The sequence below is a fragment of the Arthrobotrys flagrans genome (genome assembly GCF_004000055.1).
Source record: "Arthrobotrys flagrans strain CBS H-5679 chromosome Unknown unitig_3, whole genome shotgun sequence".
NCBI lineage: Eukaryota > Fungi > Ascomycota > Orbiliomycetes > Orbiliales > Orbiliaceae > Arthrobotrys > Arthrobotrys flagrans.
Window position 1 is genome coordinate 2,320,388 of NW_027137547.1, and position 26,234 is coordinate 2,346,621.

General features: G+C 39.0%; 6 protein-coding genes across 6 annotated transcripts; 3 read left to right on the forward strand and 3 right to left on the reverse strand.

The window, feature by feature from the left end:
* Positions 1-752: 752 nt before the first annotated feature.
* DFL_002065 (uncharacterized protein) lies at positions 753-2,192 on the reverse strand (the record flags this gene model as incomplete). The annotated part of the gene is made up of 2 exons (XM_067630796.1): positions 753-1,295; positions 1,356-2,192. The coding sequence occupies 2 exons, from the start codon at positions 2,190-2,192 to the stop codon at positions 753-755; spliced, it is 1,380 nt and encodes a 459-aa protein (XP_067493405.1).
* Positions 2,193-2,717: 525 nt separating this feature from the next.
* On the reverse strand, positions 2,718-3,285 carry DFL_002066 (uncharacterized protein; the record flags this gene model as incomplete). Its single annotated transcript, XM_067630797.1, has 3 exons — positions 2,718-2,849; positions 2,925-3,166; positions 3,237-3,285. 3 exons carry the CDS (start codon positions 3,283-3,285, stop codon positions 2,718-2,720), a joined length of 423 nt encoding a protein of 140 aa, XP_067493406.1.
* A 2,356-nt stretch (positions 3,286-5,641) lies between these two features.
* Positions 5,642-6,088, forward strand: DFL_002067 (uncharacterized protein; the record flags this gene model as incomplete). Its single annotated transcript, XM_067630798.1, has 1 exon — positions 5,642-6,088. One exon carries the CDS (start codon positions 5,642-5,644, stop codon positions 6,086-6,088), a length of 447 nt encoding a protein of 148 aa, XP_067493407.1.
* Positions 6,089-11,353: 5,265 nt separating this feature from the next.
* DFL_002068 (uncharacterized protein) lies at positions 11,354-13,014 on the forward strand (the record flags this gene model as incomplete). The annotated part of the gene is made up of 6 exons (XM_067630799.1): positions 11,354-11,384; positions 11,526-11,766; positions 11,856-11,947; positions 12,021-12,185; positions 12,252-12,338; positions 12,395-13,014. The coding sequence occupies 6 exons, from the start codon at positions 11,354-11,356 to the stop codon at positions 13,012-13,014; spliced, it is 1,236 nt and encodes a 411-aa protein (XP_067493408.1).
* A 651-nt stretch (positions 13,015-13,665) lies between these two features.
* On the forward strand, positions 13,666-14,717 carry DFL_002069 (uncharacterized protein; the record flags this gene model as incomplete). The annotated part of the gene is made up of 2 exons (XM_067630800.1): positions 13,666-13,705; positions 13,813-14,717. The coding sequence occupies 2 exons, from the start codon at positions 13,666-13,668 to the stop codon at positions 14,715-14,717; spliced, it is 945 nt and encodes a 314-aa protein (XP_067493409.1).
* A 300-nt stretch (positions 14,718-15,017) lies between these two features.
* Positions 15,018-15,892, reverse strand: DFL_002070 (uncharacterized protein; the record flags this gene model as incomplete). The annotated part of the gene is made up of 4 exons (XM_067630804.1): positions 15,018-15,182; positions 15,252-15,571; positions 15,655-15,816; positions 15,880-15,892. 4 exons carry the CDS (start codon positions 15,890-15,892, stop codon positions 15,018-15,020), a joined length of 660 nt encoding a protein of 219 aa, XP_067493410.1.
* Positions 15,893-26,234: the final 10,342 nt, after the last annotated feature.

The window sequence follows — 26,234 nt, forward strand, 5'->3', positions numbered from 1 at the left end:
CGAGTCTAGTCTCGTTTTCAGAGAGTCAATAATTTTTTAGGTTTGTCACAAAATTCATTTGAATCTAGCAGACTTGCGTCGTACAGGCTGCCTCGCATAGAGGAAAGAATAGAAAGGGGACACCCCTTTAAGTTTTATTTCTACTTAAGCTTTTTGATAGTGTATTCCGAGTAAACTGAGAATCGAAAGAAAAAGGGGGGTACTAGCCGATGCACATGCCTGACGAACTGGATAGAACACAGATAGGACGTAAAGTACACATGAACAATTGAACGGGAGAAGACTAATAATATGCTTGTACGAATCCTCTCTGACCATGGGGAGGGGGAAGGTAAGCCGAAAGGGAAGAGAAGAAAAAGAAGAAGAGAAAGCAGGAGTATAGAGCTCATAATTATCATGAATTTCCAAGTTATAACATCAAAAAGGTGTAGAAAAATTATGTACCGCAAAAATATCAAAAGAAAATAAGAAGAAAAGAAAAGAAAGAAGCCATTATATCTTAACCACAATGAATGAACCATATGAGAAGTGAAGCGAAGAATGAAAAGCCGCTAGAAGACTTCACACGACAGTACGACAAGCCGCAGAATAATCACAATCGACGGTAGCAAAAAAAAGGGCTCGTCGATCATCCCACCAGGTCCCAGAAAAATATCTCACAGCTCACCTTGTCTATTCACCACACAAGCAAAGAGCGCCAACTTTTAACTTTCAGACCTATCAGAAGAATTCAAGGGCCATTGCGGATTCCCCTAAAACCCACGAGCTTTATTCCTCCATCGAATCTGATCCAGCAACTCTCCCACATTTCTCAAGTTTTGTCTTATCAACCGTGTCCTCATCGCTCTAACCTTCCTCTTTCTGGATTCCCATTCTTCCTTCCCGAGCTTTAGAACTCGTAACCAAGTCACAATCTCCTCCTCTCCGTCCTCTTGTAACCATGCACCATCCGCTTCAATGTACGCGTACTTCTCTACCAGCTCTTTGGTAGCAACGAGTGGAACTCCGGCAATGACGCTAGTAGCAATGGTAGACGAAGCTCGATCTTCGAAGTACTTGTGGGTTGCGAAGGCGGGGAGGATAGCCATGCTGCGGGATAGGAGGGAGAAGTACTCTGGGAAGTCGTAGTGGGAATGCATGAAAACGCGGTCCTTGAGTTGTTCGGGAATGTCGGGAGGCCAGTCGCCATAGCCGGGGAGTCGGAGAGTGGCATTGGTGGAGCGGATGAGATCGAGATGCTGAGACATATGCTCGAAGATGGCCTTGTAGTTACGGCGGAACGGTTCGTATTTGCCCTACATTTGGTTAATCGTCAGCAAGGGGATAGAGTTCTGAAGTGGCGGAGAGCTACGTACGGGAATGGCAGCGAATGGACCGGTGATGTTGCTAAACATTTCCTCGCGGAAGAGCCTGTTATCCTCGAAAATAGGGATAAAGGGCTCCATCATGAAAACTCCTCTGTTACCAATGCCCTGGGCATCTCGAAGAATAGGTGCCATTTTCCACTTGGTCTCGATATTCTGCCTCACATACTCGGCCACGTGGGGGCTGAGAGTCATAAACGTAACTCTACCCTTCTCAACCCACGGCATCAAAAACTTTCTCCAATTCGAATCAATCGTTTCCCACTCCTCGGCTTCGTGCAGCAGGCACACAATCTCCTTGGGCGCCCGATACCACTCTGGGTTGTAAACTCTCTTATCTTTGATCGAAGTCCACTCCAGATCCCGCGAGCAACTCGTCAGAATCATCACGTCCGCTACAAAGTTCATCTGACTCAGCAATCTCGGATCCGACACTTTAACCTGCTTCTTGGGACCTCCCTTGCTACCCCACGACAGCCAGGAGCTCTCTTGAGGGAGCTGATTGTCTAGAATCGGTCGTACTCCCAACCGTGTGCTTCCATATTCCGTTGCAAATAGCTCCAAATGCTCGACTGCATCTCCCTGATTCGCGAACGCATACAATAGTGGCGTTACTACTTCGAAATGATACCGGGGAGTATTCACCAACGCGATTTTAAGGCCAGGGCCACTATGTTTCGGCGGCTTCCAGGGATCGAGGTTGGCGTTTGCCGTGTATTCACTAATGACTGTGATTGTTTGGGAGGAGAAGGAGAAGTAGGTGATTAAAAGGGCGGCGGCGACGAGTATTATCAGTCGCTCGCGACGAGGTAGCCGCCGAGGTATCATTTTGAGGGTAGTTAAGGATACGGAGCTGCCGACCTTCGACATCCGCAAATCCTTAGTGGTTGTGGGCTTCTGAGGAAAGGGGAATCTGGATTGGTCCCCTCCTGATGAGCTTGTAGATTAGATTACTCTATCCGATTCGATGGAAAAAAGCAGGGTCGATGGGAATGAGTGGAAAGGACGATATCCAGCAGTTAGTATTGAAAACGAACAATAGGTCGGAACAATAGCGAGGGACAAAGGATGCTAGGACAGGCTAGCTGCTGCGATATGTGTTGTTGGTGATGCTGGTTCTGGATTCGTTGATTTCAGCTATCGGCATTATATAACGACGACGACGGGACCTTTTAGGTTGACGGCGATTGTGTGTGTAGCAAGGCAGTTCGAAGGGATCCCCCTGAGGTTAGTCCTTTCTGGGCATCGGCTACGTTATCCCCTTCGCTCGTTTTTGTGAGGTCGAGTAGGTTGGAAGGCTAGTGGTACAGGCGACAGAGGGCAGGTGGACGTGTGCAGCTCCTTCGATTCGATTCACGTCTGGAAAATGAGATCCGGACAGGAGCTTTCTACTAGGCTAAACAATTGACTGCAATGCTTGCTTATGGTATGGTATTCATCCACAGGAGAATGATGCAGACAAGAAAGTTGGGCGAGGGAGCGTGCCTGTGGTTTTGTTTGATCATGTTGGTATGGCTGTCACTGATGATGAGGAAAGGGAGAGGGAGAATGGATGTTCACCTGGCTAGCCAAAAGAGTATAAGAGGAAGCCGGAGCGCTGTCAACGGCTGGAGTGGACGGTAGTTTGGTCGTAAGCTCAGAAATGAAGGGATCCCTGCTGCCTGTCCGCCCGATGAAGCCGGTCGGGACAATGGTGATGGTTGATGGTTGGTGAAGGAGAGAGTGTGAGGTGAGGTTGAGGATAGAATAGGATAAGGGAGGGCCGCGTCCTTGGACGGGACGATAGCAGCAAATGTCTTCGACTTGACACAACAGCCCACAATTAATCAATTTGCAATCCCACTGACTCCACCACCACCGGAAGATCCTCACAATATGATATGATATTGACAGGGGGGTACCAGGGAGGTCTTCGGAACATACCTTGCTTGTCTTATAGCGCTTCAGCAGCCACGCGAACGTGCGAATATATGGCATATGAGAGTGGATTCCAACTGTTGTATATATACTTCACACAACAAGTCCAGCTATTATTATAGCCTGAGGCTGAACTTGAACGGTTCAGTTCAGCCCAGCCTTACAGGAACACTATACCTGTCTCGAGTATCTCCAAGTCTTTCTATGAGTACCCACATACTTGCTCATTGACTCCAGGACTACGGAGTACTAAACAAAAAAAGGAGGCTCGTCGACGTCCTCATGAAACATGCCTTTTCCTAGAACCCCCAATTGCAAACATGGCAAATGAGATCCACGGAACTAGGCCAAATCCCACGCTACGGCCTAGTTCTTCCGCCGTCTTGGTTCGCTGACTGCCTGACTTTACCCGCTCTGATTCGGCACTAACGTTAATACCAAGAAAGAAAGAAAATCTCTTAAATGAGCTTCGAAAACCCCTCCTGTCTCGTCTGATGTCCAAGATATGCAGAATATTTATTTATTTTTTATTTTCATCTGCCTTGTCGACACCAAGACTTCGCGATAGAATTTAAGACAGCGGCCTCTTACGTCTCACCAGGCCTCGAATCTTTACACCTCAGGAAGCTATACATACGTAAATACTTCGCATCTAGTACACTTGATTTCGGGGTTTAACTAGAAATATCAGCCACAAATGCAGTTCGGCTGTTCCGGCTTGCATTACGATGGTAGCCCAGCCCAAGCCGTTCCGAGCTCCACCTCGCGAACCTTTACAGAAACACGCCAAGAATAAAGAAATTGAGGACAGGCAAAAGCTTAAAGCTCGAAGGCGACATGTCCTGGAGCTTATACATTTTAAGGAAAAATCTCACGATTTGAAAATAATTTTTTTCCGAGGAAATTATTAGGTAAAGCGTTCTAGAGTTCATTTAAGATAACGCTGTCGTCACCCGAAGCTTTGTCTTCGAGTTCGTTGATGGCGCTTTCTCGCGACGCGCGACTCGTGCGATCTAAAAATTTATCGAGGCCGCGTAAAACAGCTTTGGTGAGTTCACTGGGGCTTTATCTCCTCATGACTGATTAGCTTCCCACTCCCACACCCTGAAAATGAATGACCCCCAAAACCGTCAGCCCAGGATCCACCTTCAGTTCCATTCCCTGTTTGTCATCAATAACCAAACCAAACCGGCTCATCGCCCAAACCTCCAAAATAGACTGAACTCATCCTCGAACTCCCAATCAGATACGGCACTTTGGCGGAGTGGTTAACGCGCCAGCCTGCTAAGCTGGTACCTTCGGGTGCGTGAGTTCGAATCTCACAGGTGTCGAGTATGATATTTCTTTTTGCTCTTTTGGTGATAGTTTTTCTTTTGCGTTTTAGTGATCGATGTCATAATTTTGAAAAATGCAACATGACACATCGCAGGGTTGGCTTGTTTGTTGTTGGTCGAGTTGGTAAGCGAAGGGGATTTGTGACAATGAAGTTTGCTACATATAGTTGGAATGTCGTAAGAAAACCATCGCTCTGTTGATCGTATACTAGGTAGTGTTCGGGGTTAGTTCATTCCTGGAAGGTTCTTCGTGGCTTGCTTGCATGCCACCACATATGGTTCGATGTCTTTATACATGTGACTCGATTCCAGAGCGAGGGTTCCTCGAACTCCTCCGGGGCTACAGAGTAACACTTTTCATGTTTGTGGTACACCACTGAATCATACCTTCCGTCGTTTTACTGTTCTGGCTTGGAATCTAGCTCTTGTAATGGGATTTTACTTTATTTTGTTTAATTTCTTTGCAATATTCCCAATTTTTTATACTGTCAAGGCGAAACTATATCCTTCTTTTAAGCGAATGATTCTCGATCCCCACGATCAGTAACAATTGTAAAAAGCTCGCGGTAAATATATTCCATCATGGTATCGACTGTTCCTTGATAAGCCATCTTACACTACAAAATTAGCCTACGAAAGAGCGGTGCATTTCTGTCAACATTTGAGTTGACTGTCGTGTATCGTGGGAAATATTCACTCGATGGTGTTCATGTAGTTTGGCAATATCACATACAACAAGATGGATTAATACCTCGAATGCATTTGATGGACAAAAAAGGCAGCTAGTATTGTTCTCAGCATGACCTTGCACTGGCTTCGGTGATGCAATAAATATGATGTTAGACTCTTTTCTCACGATTAAATAATATCCAGGGACTGCTCTCGATATATTAGAGTACTTATTTCGATCGCCTTGTAAGATTGTACACTATGCATAAACAGGCCCCACTTTTCCATTTATTGCTTCTGTAATTCTTAGACGCGCATCGAGTCTGCGGTCAAGCAACAACTCTAGTTACCTCTTCTATGATTGAGGTGATTCTGACGGCGGAAACTTTCATCGGTACTGTCACAGTCAACTGTAACGGTATACCTATAGGGACTTCTTTCGCTGCAAGCGATAATACAAGCACAGAGCCACCAGGCGTGGCCACCGAAACTGTTATTGAGACGGTGGTTGCGAACGATCTTACCCGACCTCAGACAATACTCTCAACTACCACCATCATAGATTACGCTACGACTACAGTTTTGGGCGCTGCAACAAATGTCGCGATATCAGCAGGAGTCCTCTTCGCCCTTAACATTTTCGGTCCTAGCGATATTTCCCTCGCCGCAATTGTGGATTCCACCGGTGCTGTGGATTTCATTGATGCTTCGATAGTCACTGGCGATGTCACCCCTGTCCATATCGACGATTCGGGCTTCATACATTTAATTCTCAGGATAATGTTTTCTACTTCCCTGACCTAACTTTTTCCAAACTTCTCAGACGTCAGAGTACAACCGGAAGGGCTTCAACGAAACCAGATTCTCAACTGACCAGTACTGATACGTCCAGAAATTCCCCGGCACCTGTATCTGACATTGTACTTAGACACAGTGGTGCAGATGCCGGATCCTCCTTTAACAACCCGCCTAGCCGGCGTAGAGGACTCTACAGTGTCCCTGCCGGCCAAACGGCTAGCAGGAGCCTTACATCTAGGACCGTTAAGAGAAGCGTGATATCTATGTCGATCTCGGTTACGAAGGGGATTAAAACGGCTGCAAGCAATACTACTACCTCTGCAACGGGGATCGACGCTATTATTACCTCGTACTCGAGCTTCTGTCAGGCGTATCTCAACTTATCTGCTACTATAACAGAGGGCTCTACGACGACGGTCGCTTTCATCACTTTAATTTCGACTAATTTCAGTAATACGACAGTTCCTAGTCCTGGGCCTCTGGAGACCACCCAGACCAAAACACCAAACTATACGCTGCTTTGCCAAAAGGGAATCCTACAGAAGGAACCCCTTTGACCTTTATTACACCAGAATACAAAGCTGCTAATAGTTATGTTTATGTCAAGTTGTCCCGGGACTCTAGAAATAACGATAAGCTAATACTAGACCCTGATAACACTGACATAGTCAATTCGGGGGAGACGCCTCCGAATGGCGTGGGCTGTTGCTTTTACAATTCTCCTGCGCCAAGTCCCGCCCCACAAAACAACCATATGGCGATTGGTCTGCACTTGAATCAGGTTTACGATGTCAGTACCTCAGTCGTAAGCTGTTTCATGGCATTAAACTTTGGATTCAGGGCCTAGGTTCCCTCGTCTACCCATACTATTAAAGGCAGTTTTATTTTGGTATCGCTGGTCATGAAAGCGGATGGACAGGCACTAATATATTTTGCGAATTGTATTCATTCTTGTATGCAAGTTTACCCCAGTGATGTATCGAGCAGATCCAACCTGTATACCCTTGCATCCCTGCCACTGCACTCTCGAAGCTCCGCCTATTCAACAAAACTAAACTATTGGCTTGCGGCCCGTATTTTGAGATAGATTGATCAGAATAACCCAAGGGCTATAGCCAATCGATGCAACCGTGCGTTTTCGAATACCGCAATATGCTGAGAAGGTATCCATTTTTGTCGTTTAGGCGCAAAGAAAAGTCATACGCAAGTGAGGGTTGCAGCGAGATTAGGAAACTTCGTAGATCATGTTAGAGCATATAAGTAAGGCTGAAGTAGCGGAGTCATCTACGGCAAGCTTTGTAGGTGCTCTTTTTTTCCTCGTAAAGCTGAAAGAACTACCAATTTCCTTTAAATTGATCGTAATCATGGCGATTGAAGACCTTCCCAACCCCAGACGAGATTCGCTTCGTAGAAGCACCCAGTCCCAACACAATAAGACTATACGTTTTACACTCCAACGGTTTGTTCGACATTTACTGAAAGTATAAAGCTATATCATTATGTTGGAGGTAACTAATAAATTCATTCTCATATTTTAGTTGTTCGTTGATAGAAGATGGCGGCAAAACACGATTGGTACTGGCTGTTATATTTTACGATACCTGCGGGAAATGTGGAAATAGTGATCTCAAACTACGAATCTTGGGAGACGAGAGACAACTTCGACTCTACCAAAATCGAAACAGAGTCAGATCTTCACGATCGCTATAAAACGTAGTTTGATCCGAACCGTGATACACGCAAGGTACCCCAGCATTTCCCTCTTGAGCCTTTCAAAGTTTTACTCCTCTTAAGCTTTTCGACATTTTCCCACTGACTCTCCTATCACTCCGATTGGCAAAAGCTACTATTTGGACTCTCGAAACAGATATCCATGTATCGAGCTTTTATTTCACGACCTTGGCCACAGTATCCTACGGTCTCGCTCTGGGAACCTTGGCTTTGTGAGACTTGGATTGATATGGTAGTACATGTATCACACGTGTAAGATAGAACGCGGAGGATAATTTATGAATTTACGAGTGATAGCTATAGTTGGGGCCCTGAAGTTTTGTATATAGCTCAGTCGTCTTTATGTACTGTCGCTCCTATCGATCCAAAGTTTAAACAAATTTGTCCACGTGGTGCCATGTGGGTGCAATGCCACGTGTGATCTACTGATTGCAAGCTATAACCTCGCGACCATGGATAGTATAAGAAGCTCTATGACGATCAGCGGAGACTTCGAATAAAAATCTTATACCCAGGCGTAGCTAATATATTCTTTTAGCCCGAGTTTCGAAGAAATCCATAAGATCATGCCTGTAACATGTCATGTACTTTCTTTAAACCCGATTAATTCTATACTCATTCTCACGAAATAATATCTACACCCGAAAACTGATCTAGCAGGCTTAAGATATGCGACAAGTGATATTTATATATACCATCCTCTCTTGCCTCTTGCAATGCCAAGCAAGTGAGATATTACATATCGTATAGGGATGGCATAACGATAGTATATACTCAGCAACAGAGCTCGACACAAATACGGTATTCATTAAATCGCCCCGCAGGAGGGAAGATGAAGCACGCATGTCACTCAGAATACAAAGGAAAGCTTGGTTACGACGAACTCTGTAACCCCTATGAAGCTGATCTATGCGTCGCTCACTCTGTCTAGGACGAAGGACTGCTCTATGAGAAGACTAACTGTATTTGGCTTCACGTCGACGACAGTGTTCCCTGGTGACACCCCGAAGAGACTGGTGGCGATATATGGTTAGTAAACTACTACTATACATTTAAATTTTTCACAGACGAAACGTGTGAAACACCCAAGCCCGAAACTCCTTCAGTTTACGACCGATACAGTGTGGAATAATGATTCAAATATCCTGAAAGTCGTAAATTATCTTCTAGATGCTAAAATGCCAGTGAGGGGTATTGGTGAGGCTTGAGGAAAGCAAAAGTGGACTCTCCGGAATGAGGTCATCACGGTGGGGAGTCGACTACTTCAAGCCTTTGCGACGATCCAATGTATTGTACCACGCCGCCGCAAATCCCGAAGTTGGGATGATAATTTCGACATCGGGGGAATCGTTGGTAACGTTTTGACATTGGGTCAGTTACAAAATATTTATTTCCCTTTAATGTATTCCCCAAGTTACCTCAAAACCGAGAAAGGACTGCGTTTAAATGTGAGTTTAGTTACCATTCTGACTCGTGTTTTACTCGTGGGGAATCCCACGAATTGTACTTATGAGACCAATATATACCTCAAAGAAGGAAGGTTATTTTATCTAGCATTTTTTCTATAGATCTAGTGTCCCCTTACTCCTGCTCCTGAAATTTCTCGGTGAAATCACAGCCCGAAGCCAGAATCGGCACCATAATTTTAAGCAGCCTCCTGAGCCTATGGGCTCTCCTCCTTGCTGGAGCTTAGTTTCCACTTGGTACGCTAGCTGTACTATCTCCAGAAGCAGATGCAGAGGCCGTAGCTGGTTTCTAGGATTAGCTAAGTGGGGATAAACTGAAAGCTAAGCCGGCAAATGTACCTGCAACTGCACCTGCTGCTTCAACCCCTTCAGCTCCGTCATACCAAATTCAGGACATGGTTCCCGTCACAGCAAGGCCTCCAAGTGCAGCAGACGACACAGTTTACCCGAACGTGATGTCAAATACGAAATCACCATCACCAATTATCAGCGGTTTGATTGAATACTTCGGTGACGAATACCGAAAGGTTAGTATTACAATCCACTTCAAGGTCGAGGGTATTGGTAGATGTGTTCAGTGGGTTGCAAAAGCTCGAAACTCCGCTACTGAAAAGGACATTCTTTTCGACACTGAAAGCAGCCGTTTCATGTGGGCGACGAAATTTTCTTTTGACAAAAGTCCTTCTACTTATGACGAGCGTGGGCATTCATGGGCACGAAATGTCGCTTTCTATAGCGATAGGTACTGTAGATCTATGATTGGAGTTCAACAAATGGATAATTATGGTGTTTTGGAGAGATCTGCTATGTTTAGCATGCAACAGGCAGATATCAGAGAAGATCAAGGTAGAGCTAGTATCTATTTACAGATGCTCAGATTGCCACCCTCTTTTCCACTATGATTCTTGTTTAAAGCAATTCCAAGAAACTTAGGTCGCCTGGGTGTATAAACCTTGTCCCTTCAATATTAGCTTTTTGGGAACATCAAACAACATTCAGATCTCTGTAGTCCCTCTTGTCTATATACCACATGTAACGGGCAGTTAAAAGGGATTTAAATATATACACCGCTTCATGTGCCTAGCCATCGCGATATCGTATCGATCTCATTTTCTCTCTCTAAACCTCGGGAATAAACATCGGGGGTTGGTTTTAGACCCCGATATAGCTCCGAAAATGCAACATCTCCGCTTTGAAGTAGCACGAACCACACGTTTTAAATTACGGCGTGCACGGCTACTTTGAGCAACGTGACACGCTAGCTGCTTTCCCGGTGTCATACAAGCCAGTTACAAAGTTGAATAAGATTAAGCAGGTTCATATGCAGGTTCCTCAGATTTTCAATGAATCTGCGAATTTGGAAAGTAGCACATACCCAGAAATGGTTTTCCTAAACATCGAGACATGATTAGATTTCATGATATCGCGAGATAAAGCTTTAAGCCGTTATATTAAACCCGTTAGATCAGGATTTCGTGCATAAAATCGAGCACAATTGCTGTAGTGGAACCGCCGTAGTGGAACCGCTGATATGCATTTGAAGTATACATGCATACATCCGTTTCCCGGTTTCAGTCGAAGGACGGCACGGACGAATACCAAATGCGAGTCACAATCCCATTCATATATTACTTTAAAACCTTTTATTCCTCCATGATCGACGTCATGAATATCAAAATCAAGTCAACAAAGGGACCTATAACGGCAAACCTGCGACGTGAGCTCTTGAAACAAGCCTTGTAACTTGCCAGAACACTATGCACATGTCCGAGAAGTTACCGTAGGTATGCCGTTTGCCCTAGCCACTTGAACTGGCATGTTTTCCCAGGCCATGGATACATGTATGCTGGTTCAATCCATATGATAAACCAGGTTTCAGGTATAAGGTTTATAGTATATAAAGACAATGTTCGCACCAAAAAGTATTGGATCTATAACTCAGGTCAGCCGTGTGAAATATAAGTTTTCTGAGAAGGCGATCTTCGCTATATCTTAGCAGTTCTAAATTCTTTCCCCTATACATAGCACTAAGTCTATAAGATTCACAGAGATGAAGTCCATTCTTTGCATCCTCATGTGGCTAGGTACCGCACTAGCAGCCTACAGTTGTGAGTATTTGTGCTCAACCGTCGACCCAACGAAGTCAGCAAGTTGCGTCGAGGGCATTGGTAACATACCCAAATTAGTTAAACCCCCCATACATAAGAATGTAGCACATAACTAATTACAACTTTTGAAATATATAGAATCACTTGGAATCCCACGTGGACATTGTACTAAAACTAGCACTATTGGAGTGAGCACCGTTCTCATTACTGAGACTGCTGTTATAACCACATTTGTAACTCCGACGGTTACCGTCGTGGCTGCAACTCGGACATTTAGCAATACATCTATTTCGACGGTTATTGAAGCTCCTACGGAAACCGATACGTCATTTTCGTTTGATATTACTACTTTTACCTCCACCGTTTCAACTATTACAATGTATGGAACCGCCTACCTAATCCATAAATACTTCAGTATATATAAACTATAGAGTATTATTAAACTAATATACTTTACAACGCCAACAGTACCGAGGCCCCAATAACCGTTACCGCGTCGGCCAGGAGACATAGAAAGAGATTTCGGGCTCGAGGCTATCCTCTTCTAGATCCTGACTGCTGTAAGTTGCCCAATGCTGCATACCAAAATTCCAGGAAGAGTTCCAAGTCTCACTGACAATAAAAATAATATAGCTTGCTTCTTAACGAGTATATGCACCGTTACCGTTACTCTAGGCCCAGGAGTCACTACTGTCGAGACGACTACGACTACGACCACTGAATATAAGACTATTACATTCAACTCCACGGTCTCAACTACTATAGTTGCGACTACAAGTACAACAACGGCTGTTGGAAGTAAGTAGCATGTATTTTTCCTAAATTATATTCATTAACATACTAATTCACAAACGCCGGTACCAGATGAAACCGTCACATTCCTAACGACAGACGTAATCTCTGGCTCTGATATTTCAACCGTTGGCTTAACCACTGTGACTGTTCAATCCAGTAGGTTTCATCTGCCGCAAACTCTCTGAAGAAAAACCCACTAACAATCTTACTAGCCGTGACCGCGCCCTTGATTCAACTTTCTTCTCCTACTGCAATATTCGGGGATCCTGGCCTCGGTAGTCCCCGAAATTATGATGATCTCTGGTCATCTGTCTCTCTTGATTTCCCCATTGAAATCTACAACGTTTCATCCTCCAATATCTACGTTTCAGTCAATGGTTTCATTTCTCTTGATGAGGAACCAGGAACGTCATTCATAAACAGCCAACTACCCGTCGCCGACGATGTAGCCGGTGCAAACAGATTACCAAATACTGCCGCTGCTGCACTCTGGGATGATTTATACATTTATGCTGGAACACAGCAAGGTATATATTACCAGACTGACGGAAATACGCCGGGGAGCAGGATAATCTCGTTCGAATTCTATACCAGCGCTTACCGAAGGAGTGCCGAATTCTTTCACTTTTTGATAAGTTATGAAGAGGCCAAACCGAATATATTGACTTACACGTATTTCGAGGCATCTGGTGGAGGGGTGTCTGCAACCATTGGAGCGCAGAGTAGGTCGCAGAATTTATGGGTGCAGTGGAGCTTTGATCAAGCGGATGCGGTTAGTGATGGGCAAAGTTTACTAGTGGATACTATTGCGAATACTATTACTTCTATCTGATCTAGCTAGACTCTCATCACATAACTATCATGAATGAAGGGATCTGAAGAACTAAATAACTAGTCAAATGATTTTTTGGATTAAATTAGCTACCAGACCCCCCGTCACATATTTTCAAATATATATTGCATTGAAATTGCGAATTTCAGTCTCCTAGCGGGCCCAAAGTGCCTCTATAGATCTACTATACTGTACTTAGAAGATTCCAGGCGTCGTCAATATAATCATTCCGATTGGCTGTGTTTCTGTGTTTCAAACCACACCTTTAGAATATAAAGGATCGGCTGTACGAAAGCTTGTCAAAAAAGTAACGCTCCATCATTTGGTGGTAAACTTGCACACACTGTGTGCGGAGCATTACTTCTATTAATATTAGTAATCACACGAAGCAGTTGGCATTTAGTCTCGACTTTGCACTGCGAAATAATGAGCATGTCGTTCATTTAGATTTTGTTGGGAATTTGTTGGAATTTTGAGCTTTGTTTCTTGGCGCGGGCCGGCAGCCTCGGTACCAGCACACAACGAAGGGACACGAGATCGAAGTAGACGACATCTGGGGCTCAGAACCTCCCACATCCCGTCCAACCTCTTCTCCTCATCACCTCCTTTTCTTTCTGATCATTGACCTCAATTGATCAATTCTAGTATAAAATGGGTGTCGAAGATATCACGTTACGCCTCACTCCACGAGGTATGTCCGTTCTGTCGTGTCGATAATTTTTTCTGAGGAAAAAAAACCAAAGCCGTACAACTACTGGCAGATACGGGCTCTTCTCGCTGACGAAAAGATATCAACAGGCGCACCTCTCCCAAGACTCCCTGCCGAACTTCCAATCAGTTCGGGTGCCTCCGTAGACGCTTTATACGATGCTGTGGCCAAGCTGACAGGGTACTCCCGTCACCGTCTTCGGATCACCAAATCAGACAGCAGTCACTTGAAACCCTCGTCCACGGTCACACTCTCCGACTCCAACCTCTTCGACCAATCCTCCCTCTTCGTCAAAGATCTAGGTCTCCAAATCGACTGGCAAACCGTATTCATAATCGAATACTTCGGACCCCTTTTAATCCATCCGCTGTTCATACTATTCCGTAACCAAATCTATGGCTTCGCCCCTCCATTCGTCTCATGGGCCGGCACACCCGCTTCCACCCCTCCTACAACCACCCAATGGATTTTATGCACCATGGTAATCCTCCACTATGTCAAACGTGAACTGGAAACCCTCTTTATCCACCGTTTCTCCTCCGCCACTATGCCACTTAGCAGTCTTATCCGCAACACAGCCTATTACTGGACCATGGGCGGTCTCTACCTTGGATACTTCCTCTACGCCCCATCAACCACCGAAATACAACCGTTATCTCTCTACGCCGGTCTTGCAATCTGGGTATTCGCTGAATTGTCGAATTTCAAAACTCACTTGACACTTCGTGACCTTAGACGACCGGGTAGTACGGATAGAGGTATTCCAACGGGATATGGGTTTAGCCTTGTTACTTGTCCTAATTATATGTTTGAAGTGCTCGGGTGGTTTGCTGTTGCTATGATCTCTGGGTGGAAGATTCCTGCTTTGGTTTTCTGGGGTAGTGGGTTGTTTATTCAGACTAAGTGGGCTGGGCAGAAGGAAAGGAGGTATCGAAAGGAGTTTGGGGATAAGTATAAAAAGAAGAGGAATGTTATTATTCCATATGTCTTGTAGGTCAGGCCAGGGCAATAGAAATACTGTCAATGGAAGAAGAAATGGTAATGTTGACGAGAGGTAAAACGTGCTTTGAAAGATATAATATGGATACAACACGCTAAAACGGTAGCAAAATGTTATAACGGGAATAAAGGAAGAGGTGGAAAGGTAGATTGTTACCAAAAAAAAATATTTTTTTCTTAGAACATTGTCTGCGATAATGTAACTTTATTTTTCGTGTATCTATTTCCTAATAACTTATATTACCTCTAACTAAACTGTCCTATCGAAACAATATAGAATATGTACCTTGATCTCCTATGGTTTCTTAACACTCTCCCAAAACCTATCTCTTTCCTCCATCAGCTCTTTATTCCACTGTTTTACATACTCAGTCGTCAGCCTCCTCTCCGCTTTCATAAACCTTTCCAGACTTTTTTTGCCTTTTGATTCCTTTTCGTATTCGAAAGCTTGGAGGAGCATCTGCCATATGATTTTATTAGTAAATCTGAGAATAAACCAGGAGGGTTTGTTGGTTCATAAAGGTGTTACATCGTAAACATCAATATCTTTCACAAACACCGCCTCTTTTGTCGTCCCCGCTTCATACTCTTCAAATAGTTCTACTAATTCCCTCGCCACAACTGGGTTTACTTTTTCTAGTAGTTTTGTTGAAAAGTATTCTATTGTGGTACTTTCCCTTCGGTATTTTTCCTCCTTGGAAATCGGATCCATAGGCGTAAAATCCCCCACGACACTTTCGGCAATATCATGCACCAACGCCATTTTCATGCATTTACTCCTGTCGAGTGAGGTATCCGGACAGAGCATTGCTAAGATGGACATTCGGTACATGTGGGATGCTATCGTTTCTTTATTTTAAATTTCTGATATCAGTTTTTTTTTTTTTTTGTTTCCTTGTTGCATACTGGAATCGGGTAGACTTTAAACATACCAGGTTTTTCAACACCATCGACAACCCATCCGGTTCGTGGAATATGTTTTAAACGGTCGATGATGTGAAGAAAAGCTAGTGGTATGGTGGAGGTGGTGGTTGGGAGGGTTAGTGGATGGAGGGAATCGAGTCCTGCCAGAGCGGATTCGACGGTCCATGTTTCTGTCGTGTTGGTTAGATATGGTGTTTTTGAGGAAGCCGGGAGTATATGTGTCGTAGAAGTACCTTCGGGAGCCATTTTGAAGTATCTATTTGCTGGAGGTTTGGTGGTTGGTGGATCGGGGATATCAGAATTCGTGACCGGTTTGGGGTTTATAGATCTAGATTGTTTAGTCTGCAGGGATCACGCATGTGGGCTTCTGCTGACCCCTAAATTCAACCAATCGAACTAATTCTGAAGAACTTATAGCAATTCCTACACGCGCGCGATTTGTAGGTCTGATATTGAAGCCCTCGTCATGAAACGGCGGGAGTTAAGTTCTTCGGGAAATCAGCGCCACCTGTCGGTTCCCAAGTTCGTCCCTCGCTTTTCGTATTTACAGATTGTAATCAAGCAAGCAAGTTAATAAGGTAAATATGGCGCGAAATTTGGACCCCCCGGCTCCAAAAATAAAAATTTCTCAAAATCTTAAAAATCAAATCGAAATAACAAAAACAACACTTTCGTAACTTCATAAAATTTTGGATTTTATAAATTTCACAACGTTTATAGACTTTATAAACTTTGCAGATTTAAACAATGAGTAAATTTAGTTATATATATGTATTTCGAACTACCGTAAAATATATGAATAGTAATGAAAACTAAGAAAACAAAAGAAACGGACTCAACGTAGTTTTATAGCTAAATATAATAAACAGGAATGTTATCTATTATAATACTAGCAATAGTAGCAGCGCTAGAAGTAGAAACTTGAGGAATTTGTTGAATTATAAATCTGGTGAAGTCGAATAGATCCGCGCTATTTTGACGAACATAGAGAACGGTAAAAAGAAAGAGGTCATTAATCTAAATGATAGAAAGATCTTGATTATAATAATTAAGAGTATATATTTCGTTTTTGAAAATGTTACTCTTGATTAGTTCGCTGATGAGATAATTTAAAGTCTTGAGATTATTCGCTTATTTGACGACTTTATTTCTAAAATCGATAACGAGATATACTATACGTTGGCGAATTAGTTTAGCTTGGGCGGAAAGCTAGAACGCGAGAATAAGATAGTCTTTATAATTGAATAGATGTTAAGAAAGAAGGTTGAGATTTAATTAAATTTAATATTTTTAAGTTTTATAAGCATTTACATTCATACTAATAGTATGGATGTTTTTTTTAGTTTGAGAGATTAAAGCTATATTTTTTTTATTTATAATAAATTAAGTATCTGCTGAGATATTCTTTAATTACTAGTAAATAATTTCGAGAATACGTTTAATAAACTCGCGTTTATTAGAACCTTTTTTGGTTTTAACTTAATTGCAATAAGTTATTTTTTCGCGAGGACTATAAGCCCCTTTATAAAAAGGAATAGTGATATTAAGACGAACTCTAGCGGCGGTAAACTATTAATTATTATTAAAGGACTATTATAAGCGAGATTCGATGATATTGAAGTTGCAAATATCGATGATGATTTGATCGAAAGTATAGCTGTTATTCATAATATAAGCGATATTATAAATAGCTGTTAAGTTGGTAGCATTCTTACTATGACTTATTTTGAGGTCGGAGGTGGTTATTACGGCATTATTATAAATTATAAAAGAGTCAGAATAAATAGAGTGGATTATATGGGTAAGATCGATTAAAGTCTAAGTAATAACGCCTACGGGAAGAGGATTTATGTTGAAGCTGAAGAAGAAATTAGAAATATAAAAAGTTTTGTTGATTATATTAATCTAGAGAATTATATTGATCTAGGGAATTGTGAAGCTTTAGTTGATATAAAAAGCGAACAATAAAAGAAAGAGAAAAAATGAATAATATAGGGTGAAAAACAAGGTTTATATAAATAAATAAGAGATTTCAAGTTTGTAGTATATTTATATTATTATTATTATTTTTTATGTTCCGGTATAGAGTTAATATTATTTTATTATGTTTTTATAGTTAGAATATGTTGTATAAAATTATGAATTTGTAGTTTTGTATATGAAGTTATATATATGAAAGAAACATCCGTTCGAAACAACATAACAGAGATTTCTGATAATAAAAATTCTGTATCACGTGAGAGTATTACAGAATAAAAAGTTTATATATCATTATAAGATATCGTACATGCTTTTGAACGAGTTATTCACAAAGAAAAATATACTTGTAATTTAGAACGAGACGGTTACAGGCATAATATGAAAATTATACGCAAACATTATAATATCATATGACTTATACTAGTTTTTTAAAATATTTTCCAAAGCTATAATTGTTTGAATAACTCTGAGGTTCTTAAGATTAGGTCTTCCGGAATCTTGATTTTCTAAAACGAAGCAGTTAGCTTAACTCCTAGTATAGTATATAAGGTATATAAGATATATAAGGTATATAAAGTATATAAAGTATATAAGGTACTCTACAATTACTAAGTAGATTATTTTAAATAACTGAAATATAAAGCCGCCGGCAATAAGTTTACGATGCTTAAACACATATCATAAGCCTATAACATATTTTCTATAAAAATATTATTTTTGTTGCAGAATATGCTATAAAAATTTGAAGAATTAGTTTTATAAAATTCTATATTTATAGATTCACACACACTTTTCGCCTTCGATAACACCTTAAACAAAATATTGCTATTCTCGGAAAAAAGAGAATTTATACTTTCTTATTTTTTTTATAATTGTTAAAACTTAGTTTGTTGTTTTAATTATCAAAAAAGAATAGCCGCGAGAGTTGTCGACTTGGAAATCGATAATAATATAATTACTTTACTAATAATAGATAAAGATCATTTATTTTTTTTACTAAAAAACAAGGTTCTCGTTATCGTTAAAATAAAACTCGAGTATTATTTCAAATATCATAGATTCTAGTTTATTTAATAATAATATTGAATATATAAAAAAAGTTGTCGTAGAAAATCGTAAAAATAAAGATCGTAAGGTTGTAATAAGGAAACTTTTAGAATTATTCTATAGCATTAATACTAATTATCTAATAAAACTTAATAAATCTGCTGTTTTATTTTCTTTCGCAGTCTATTGGCGGCAGATCTTCTATATTTTCTTAGATGTTAATGAGGAACTTGTGTCTTTTAAAACTAGAGACTCTAATCTAATTAATTATAATTTTATGTTTCTATTTCGGTAGGATTTTCTTATGAATTTAATAAATTTTTAGTTGCGAAAGAACCTCCGCGATATAATTATTTAAAAAAAGTAGGATTTTTAGAAGATGAAAAAACTAATTAATTAAATAAATGATGTCTATATTAAGTTTCTTATGTTATTTGGTGTTTTTAAAAAAATGAATTTAATTTCGTCTTATATTTAAGTTTTAGAAAAGGATATAACTGAAGAAGATTTAATAGAAGTTTTGAAATTATATGAGATTAAAAGTACTCTTTTCGCTATTATTGTTTTAGTCGTTCGAGTTAAAGGTCTTAAATCTGTTTAGATGAAACTTAAAGCAACTATTACTGTTATTATTATTAAATCTTAACTGGTATCTACGAATAAAAAAATTTTTTTAGAGAAAGATATTTAGCTTAATTTAGAATTAATAATTTTTAAATCTTCTATTCGTTTATCTTCTCGAGAAGTAAGTGTTAAGATTGCGTTAGCTATCGATATCATAGATTTAAGCTCGAATAAAAAACTTATTTACATTTTGTAAGGCTACGATGTCTATCGAAGCCTGTCAAGGGTGCTCGAAGCGTGATGCGATATATCTTAGATAATAAAGTCAACTTAGTACTCAGACTAATACTTAAATTATCCAGTGCCGATTCAAGTCGTCACTGAAGGGTGGCTATATATACACATTCTATATACATAAAGAAGGACATTCAGAGGACGTCCTTTCGAGATCACACCACAGTAGTCTTATCCACCCAGCTCGAAGCTTACCGAAAGCAACCGTGATTTATCGTGTATTATCGTATAGTATTTCAGATATCATGCTTTTATAACACTACTTTAAATAAACATCACGGTTTCCTGACACCATATTCCGTATATTTAGAACGACTGTCTCCTAACACCACCTCCGTAAGCCTAGAACGAATGTCTAGGAGAGCGTCTCCTGATATTCCCCTCCCATAGGACGAAGATTTCTTCAAATCCTTTTTCCATTTATCGATATACGTTAATACTGTACAACTTGTTCGTCAGCTTCCAGAGATTACCTATGTAATGTAGCTAACCCTGTGACGTAGTAGCTTGGCCGAGCTGCCATGACACGTAGCGCTAAGTTTCTTTAGACTAATTGTCTCGTTTAGTACTATTGCAATCTGGGGTGTCAACACACACTCCTATTAAATAAAGAAAATGAATATAGCTGTTCTATAGCTTATTTACGATCGCGTGAATTCTACTTCTCTCGTACTTAGTCGAGGGACTCTTCTTTGTAGACGTCTAAGAATCTACGACTTTGTAAATTCATAGTTAAGGTGATTCCTCCTCTCGACAAATATCGAGGGGTAATTATTCTAAGACTTAGATGTTTATACTATAGTAGCATGCATCTTCCCGTAAATATAAAGTTTGCTTTACAAGTAGCGGTATTACGACGAACAAAGAATTTGTTTCATCGTCGAAGGTTCTCGTGTTCTTTCGATAAAATATATTACTTTCTTCTCTTTTTAAAGTATGAGAACTCTTCTTTTCCTCTTTTCTTTACTACTACGTTCTGTTTCTATAAGATATTATAGAAACTTCCGCATATACACTGCTTTCGTCTGTCGTCGATATCTCTCGCGCAGACTTAATTTCTCTTGTGCCCTTGCTCTTTTTCTTGAAGAAATAAAATCTTTTCTATAAACTCTTTCCGTGGGCCTTCGATCTTTGTCGTGTCTACTTTCTGCAAGTTCCTTCTGCTAACTTCCCTAAGTCGGTCAAAAAATCCTCGGTCTCCAACTCCTTCGCTCCCTCCTCCCACGATACACCTCGAGATAGCTGGACGAGCTGCGTCGACCCGAAATTGGTCAATTACAGTTGCTAAGGCCGCTACCATTAATAGTAGTTCTCTACTAGTAACGTTTTGCGCCGGCTGTCATCTAAGTGGTACGGTATGTTACGCGGACGGTAATAGAAAGTGTAGTCGCTGTTCGATTAAAAAAGTTACTTGTCGAAATAGTCCTTCGAATACGGCTTCTACCCATACGGTTGAGACTTTAGCCGCGGTATCTCGACATTTTACGGGTGCCTTTTTTCCTTTTCTTGATGAAGCTGCAGTTCCCCAATTGACTGTGTTCGTTCCGCATGGCGTTATGATTCGTGTCCCTGCGGATCAACATATCTTTTTTAAGCACGATCTCAATTCTGCTAATAAAGTTATCATCACTCTAGCGGGTATCTTTCCTTCGGTTATCGTGCTAAATCCACACGTTATTACTCCTACCGTGGGTGTTGCTCCTCCTTCTCCTTCTCCTCCAGCCGCTTCTTCTATCCCTTGCCCTTACGCCGCTCAAGTAGTCGCGCTTAAAAACCTACTTTAGAGTATTAATAGCTCTTTGGACACTCCTACGCCTAGAAGCGTTCTAGATCGATTTATTATAATAAAGGAAAATCCAGCTCTTGCTTTTATAGCTCCTCCTTCTCTTATAGTTCCTCTTATAATTCTTCTTATGGCCCCTACTGAGGTTAATAAAGATATTAGCGGACTTTTATGCGGGAATATGCAAAGAGGTAGAGCTTTGACCTGTCTTCATACTTTAAATTATGCTAGAAAGTACCGCTATTATTAGTAGCTTCTCGTAGAGGTTCGGTGTGCGTCGTAGTTTCTAAATATTTTATAAAAGACAATTTTTAGACTTTTTATATTTAAAACTTACATATTTTAAGTTTATTATGTGTACTTATTAGTTCGTTGTACGTCTTGTCGTAGTTTCTCGTGTATTTAGTTGAATTTATAAACTCTTAAAGATCGTATTACTTAAAGAGATTTGTAGTTCTTCGAAATTTTTTAATAATTTTCTTTGTATTCTGTAGATTCTCCTCGAGTTTTTACGAATTATTAGCTTTTAATTATCCTTTTTATTTAACAAGGAAGAACTTAGTCTTCTATTTTAACTTAAATCCCTTTTTTTACGCTTTTTTAACTAGAATCTTTTTAATTATCTATTTTTCGTGTTTTTTTACCTCGACACTAGGCGGTTCGAGGAGGTTCGAATAGAGCTTATTAATCACATATAATTTTAATAACGATATATAGAAAACATTATAATTCCTTATTAAGACTAGTAGCTTAAGTTTATAAATTTGAGATCCTACGATTTCCGTAATCTCGTACGCGTTAAGGTATCTCGCTTCTAACTTTTTTAATAAACGACTAGTTTCTATAAATCGACTCGATAGGAGAATCTTTTTCTTTATCTTGTATTCTAGCGTAGTTCTTTAAAACTTGTCAGCATATTTTGCCTAGTCGTTTTAGATTTATAATATTTCTATTTAATAAGCTTTGTGAACTTTCGCTAGATATTCTAGCCTTTCCGTTGCCGCAGATACTTCAGTCGGTACAGTATAAGTCGAGTCGCTTTAGGCGTCGTATCTATGCTTAGCTTTAAAGAGTAACATTCTGATAATAGCTTAATAAATGTTATTATATACAAAAGCTATAAGCGGTAGTAAGAGCATTCAATCATTTTAAAAATAATTACAAAAATTCCGCAAATACTGTTCTAGTATACTATTTACTCTTTCTGTCTGCCCATCCGTCTCTAGATAGTGAGCTGTGTTTTATCGATTTTTGACGTTCAAGACCTTACATAACGTCTTCGTGAACTTAACTACGAACTACTTTCCATAGTCTGAGACAAAATCCTTCGAGATTCCTTCTCTTATTAAATATCGTATATAAAGTTCTACCAGCTTTTTTGCTGACAGTTCTCCCGCATATAGAATAAAGTAAGCGTATTTAAAAAGTCAATTCACCACAACTAGAATCATATCATATTCTAATAAATTCTTTTCTATAAGTGGATCTTTAAATTTCGATAATTTTATAATAAAGTCAAGAAATATCGACTCCCATAAAACTTAAAAAGGCTTTAATAATAAGAGCTTCTTTATTTTTTATACTCGAACTGTCTTATTCCATTAATACACGTCACAGCTCGACATATATTAATACACAAAAGCGATATAATCTGAAAAATAATAGTTTTTGCTAAACAGTTTTAGAGTTCTAATTTTATTAAAATAACCAGTGAGTAGCGAATCGTGCATACTTTTTATAACCTTCTTTCTTAGTTCGAGATTATTTAAAATAACTAGACAACCTTTAAATATAAATATACTATCTTCTTAAAGTCTATACTCTCTGGTATATTCCGTTTTATCTTCTTTTAAGTCTTTTATAAACCTTAAAATTTTAGCGTCTCGTGAATATTCGTTCTTAATCATTTCAATAATAAATATGAAAGCTATAATTATAAGTCTGATAGTCTCTGTTAAAATCTCTCGAATTGTAATTACTAGTTAACTTTCTTTTAATAATAAGAAAGGTAAATTCTCTTTCTCTTTTATCAATTTATAATTAAAACGCTTTGAGAAGACATTTATTACTACGTTTTCTTCCCTTAAATAATATTAGATCTTAAAATTAAGTTCTACTAGTTTCTCTGCCCAGCGAGTCTGCTTAACACTAAATTTCTTCAACATAGTAAAGTACGTTAAGCTTTTGTAATTACTATAAATTATAATTTAGAACTAAGTTCCCTTAAAATATAGCGACTATTCTCGTAACACTTCAACAATCATTAGGAATTCTTAATCAAATATAAAGTAATTCTTTTCTACCAATATCATTTTCCTACTATAAAAGAAAATCAAGTATTATTAACCGTCTTTATACTTCTGCAAGAAACAAGCTCCTATTCCTACATCTAAAGCGTTAGTCTCTATACAAGTCAGTAAATCAAATCAATAGTACTTAAGTACCCCTTCTATCCTACAAGTAAATATCTTCTTAAACTAAGCAAAGGCATCTCATACTTTATTATTTTTATCCCAATCCCATTTCTATCCTTTCTTAGTAAGATCCAATAATAAGGCAGAAATCGTACCGTATTAAGAAATAAATCTTCGATAAAAATTCGCAAATTCTAAGAATTATTAAAATAATTTAACTCCCGTTAGAGCCGCCTAGTTGATAACAACATTAACTTTCTTTTTTTTTATTAACAGACCTCATATCGATATAATAAATCCCAAAAAGTTTACTTCTTTCTTATAAAAGCTATACTTTTCAGTCTTTATATATAAAGATGCTTTATGAAGCTTCTCTAATACTTGCTTAATATACCTTCAATATTCCTCGAGATTTTTTGAGTAGATTAGAATATCGTCGAGATAAATTATCACGAATAATCCCTTAAAATCTCGTAATACTTTATCTACCAGCGTTTGAAAAGACGCCAGTACATTAGTAAGCCCAAATAGCATTACTAAATATTTAAATAATTTATGTGATATTTTAAATGCTATTTTTCATTTTTTTTTTTTTGCAATATGTATTAAATTGTATATACCGCGTAGGTTTAATTTAGTGAATATCGTAATATATCGAAATATATCAACTAATCCGTTTATTCTCGGTAGCGAATATCAATTCTTAATAATAATATTATTAAATTCTCTATAATCCACACACAATCGCAACTCTTCGTCCTTCTTCTTTATAAATAAAATAAGTACGTTAGTAGATAATAAGGAAATACGAATAAAGCCCTTTAACCTTATTTTCTTAATATACTTCTTAAGGGCTACATCTTTCTCTAATAAAAATTTATACATAGATTCAAATAAGGGAATTTGACCTATTTCAAAAAAAATCATATAATCTTATTTTTAATACTTAAATAGCTTATCAACCTTCTCTGACTTGAATAAGTTTATGAATTTCCTATAATATTAAAGAACTTTGTTTAAATATACGGTTTTCGTTGAAGGTTGTCGTAAGATTTCGAACATTTTTAATATTATGATACTTTTTTCGAGTTCTTTCCCAAGCTCTTCGTCAATTACCATGCTTATCATTACAATAGTAGTCGGCCTGGTTCGACAGAATACGAGCTGCTTTATCGTTTAATTAATCATAGAATTATGCTTACACAGCCAATTTAGCTCTAAAATAATATTGAACAACTTAATATTAATAATATTGAAAGTAATACTTTCGAAGTGATTTCTAATTAATATAGTTATATTTTCGATTATACTCGAGATATCTCGAGCTGAAATAACTGTATCGTCTATAAATTTTAATCAAATTAATTTCGCGAGTTGTACTATAGGAATTCGACTCTTATTGATAAGTTTCGAGATTATAAAATAGAAAAAAGTTTTATTATCTATAAGAACTCTTGCCCGAATCTTCTAGTCACTCTATTTTAAGTATACGTTTAAGACGAAATGATTTGGTAGGCTTTGAGAAAAGCTCAGATTATTAATTACTATTATTATAATGTTTGATAATAAGTAGGTATTCTTGATTTGAGATGACTAAAGTTTTGTTGCCTTTACTCTTTTCCCTCTTTTTTTTTTTCTTCTTGTTGTTTTTTTTACCCTTCTTCTTCTTATACTTGCTAGAGCTATTTGGTGCGCGCGAATAGTCTATAACTCAGTGGTCTTTGCTATTGTAGTTGAAACAGAGATTGTTTTTGATACAACGAGTTTTTTCAGCTTTTTCTATACGTTTTACGTAATCTATTTATATTGTGTCAAAATCATTAGCCGCGATAAGTGGCGTGGTTATGTAAGACGACGTTCCTTGCTAAGTATTTCCGTATCCATTCGTGGGTTTTCGCCTGCTGTGGCCATCTATAAAGTTCTTATGTTTTAAAGCCTGCTATACTAGTATCGAAAGAATCTTGGATTAATTAGTCTCGATATTCTACATATTAAACAAGATTCTTTGAACCCTCTTCATTAACCTTCTATAATAGAGTTAAACGAAGGTCTCTTCAGTCTAGCCTAGGAGCTTATTACAAAAAGTCAAGAATTAAGTCGTATAATCAGAAATCTTCTTAAATTCTTGTTTAATCTCGAAAATTACTTTAATAACTCGTTTTTTCTCGTTGACTACTCCCTAGTGGCTAAGTAAGGCTGTTTCGAAGTTAAGCCATATCGTAAATTTTTTAGGGATGTCGAGGAATCTTCCTTCTATTTCTATTATAGTTCATCTTTTTACAAGAGGCTTCGCCTAGTCGCTAGTCGAGTCTTTAAATTACATCAAGGCATAATTTACCTTTTTTCGATTCGTAACGAAGGGGCCTTCATTAGCTGCAAAATACAGTTTTATCTGATATAAGAAGTTTTATAGCGTCTAACTCTTCCCTTCGAACGTTTCTGGTGATCGGCACAAGCTTGCATATTTGCTCGCGAAAAGCAGTAACTCGTGGCTTTCTATAACCTA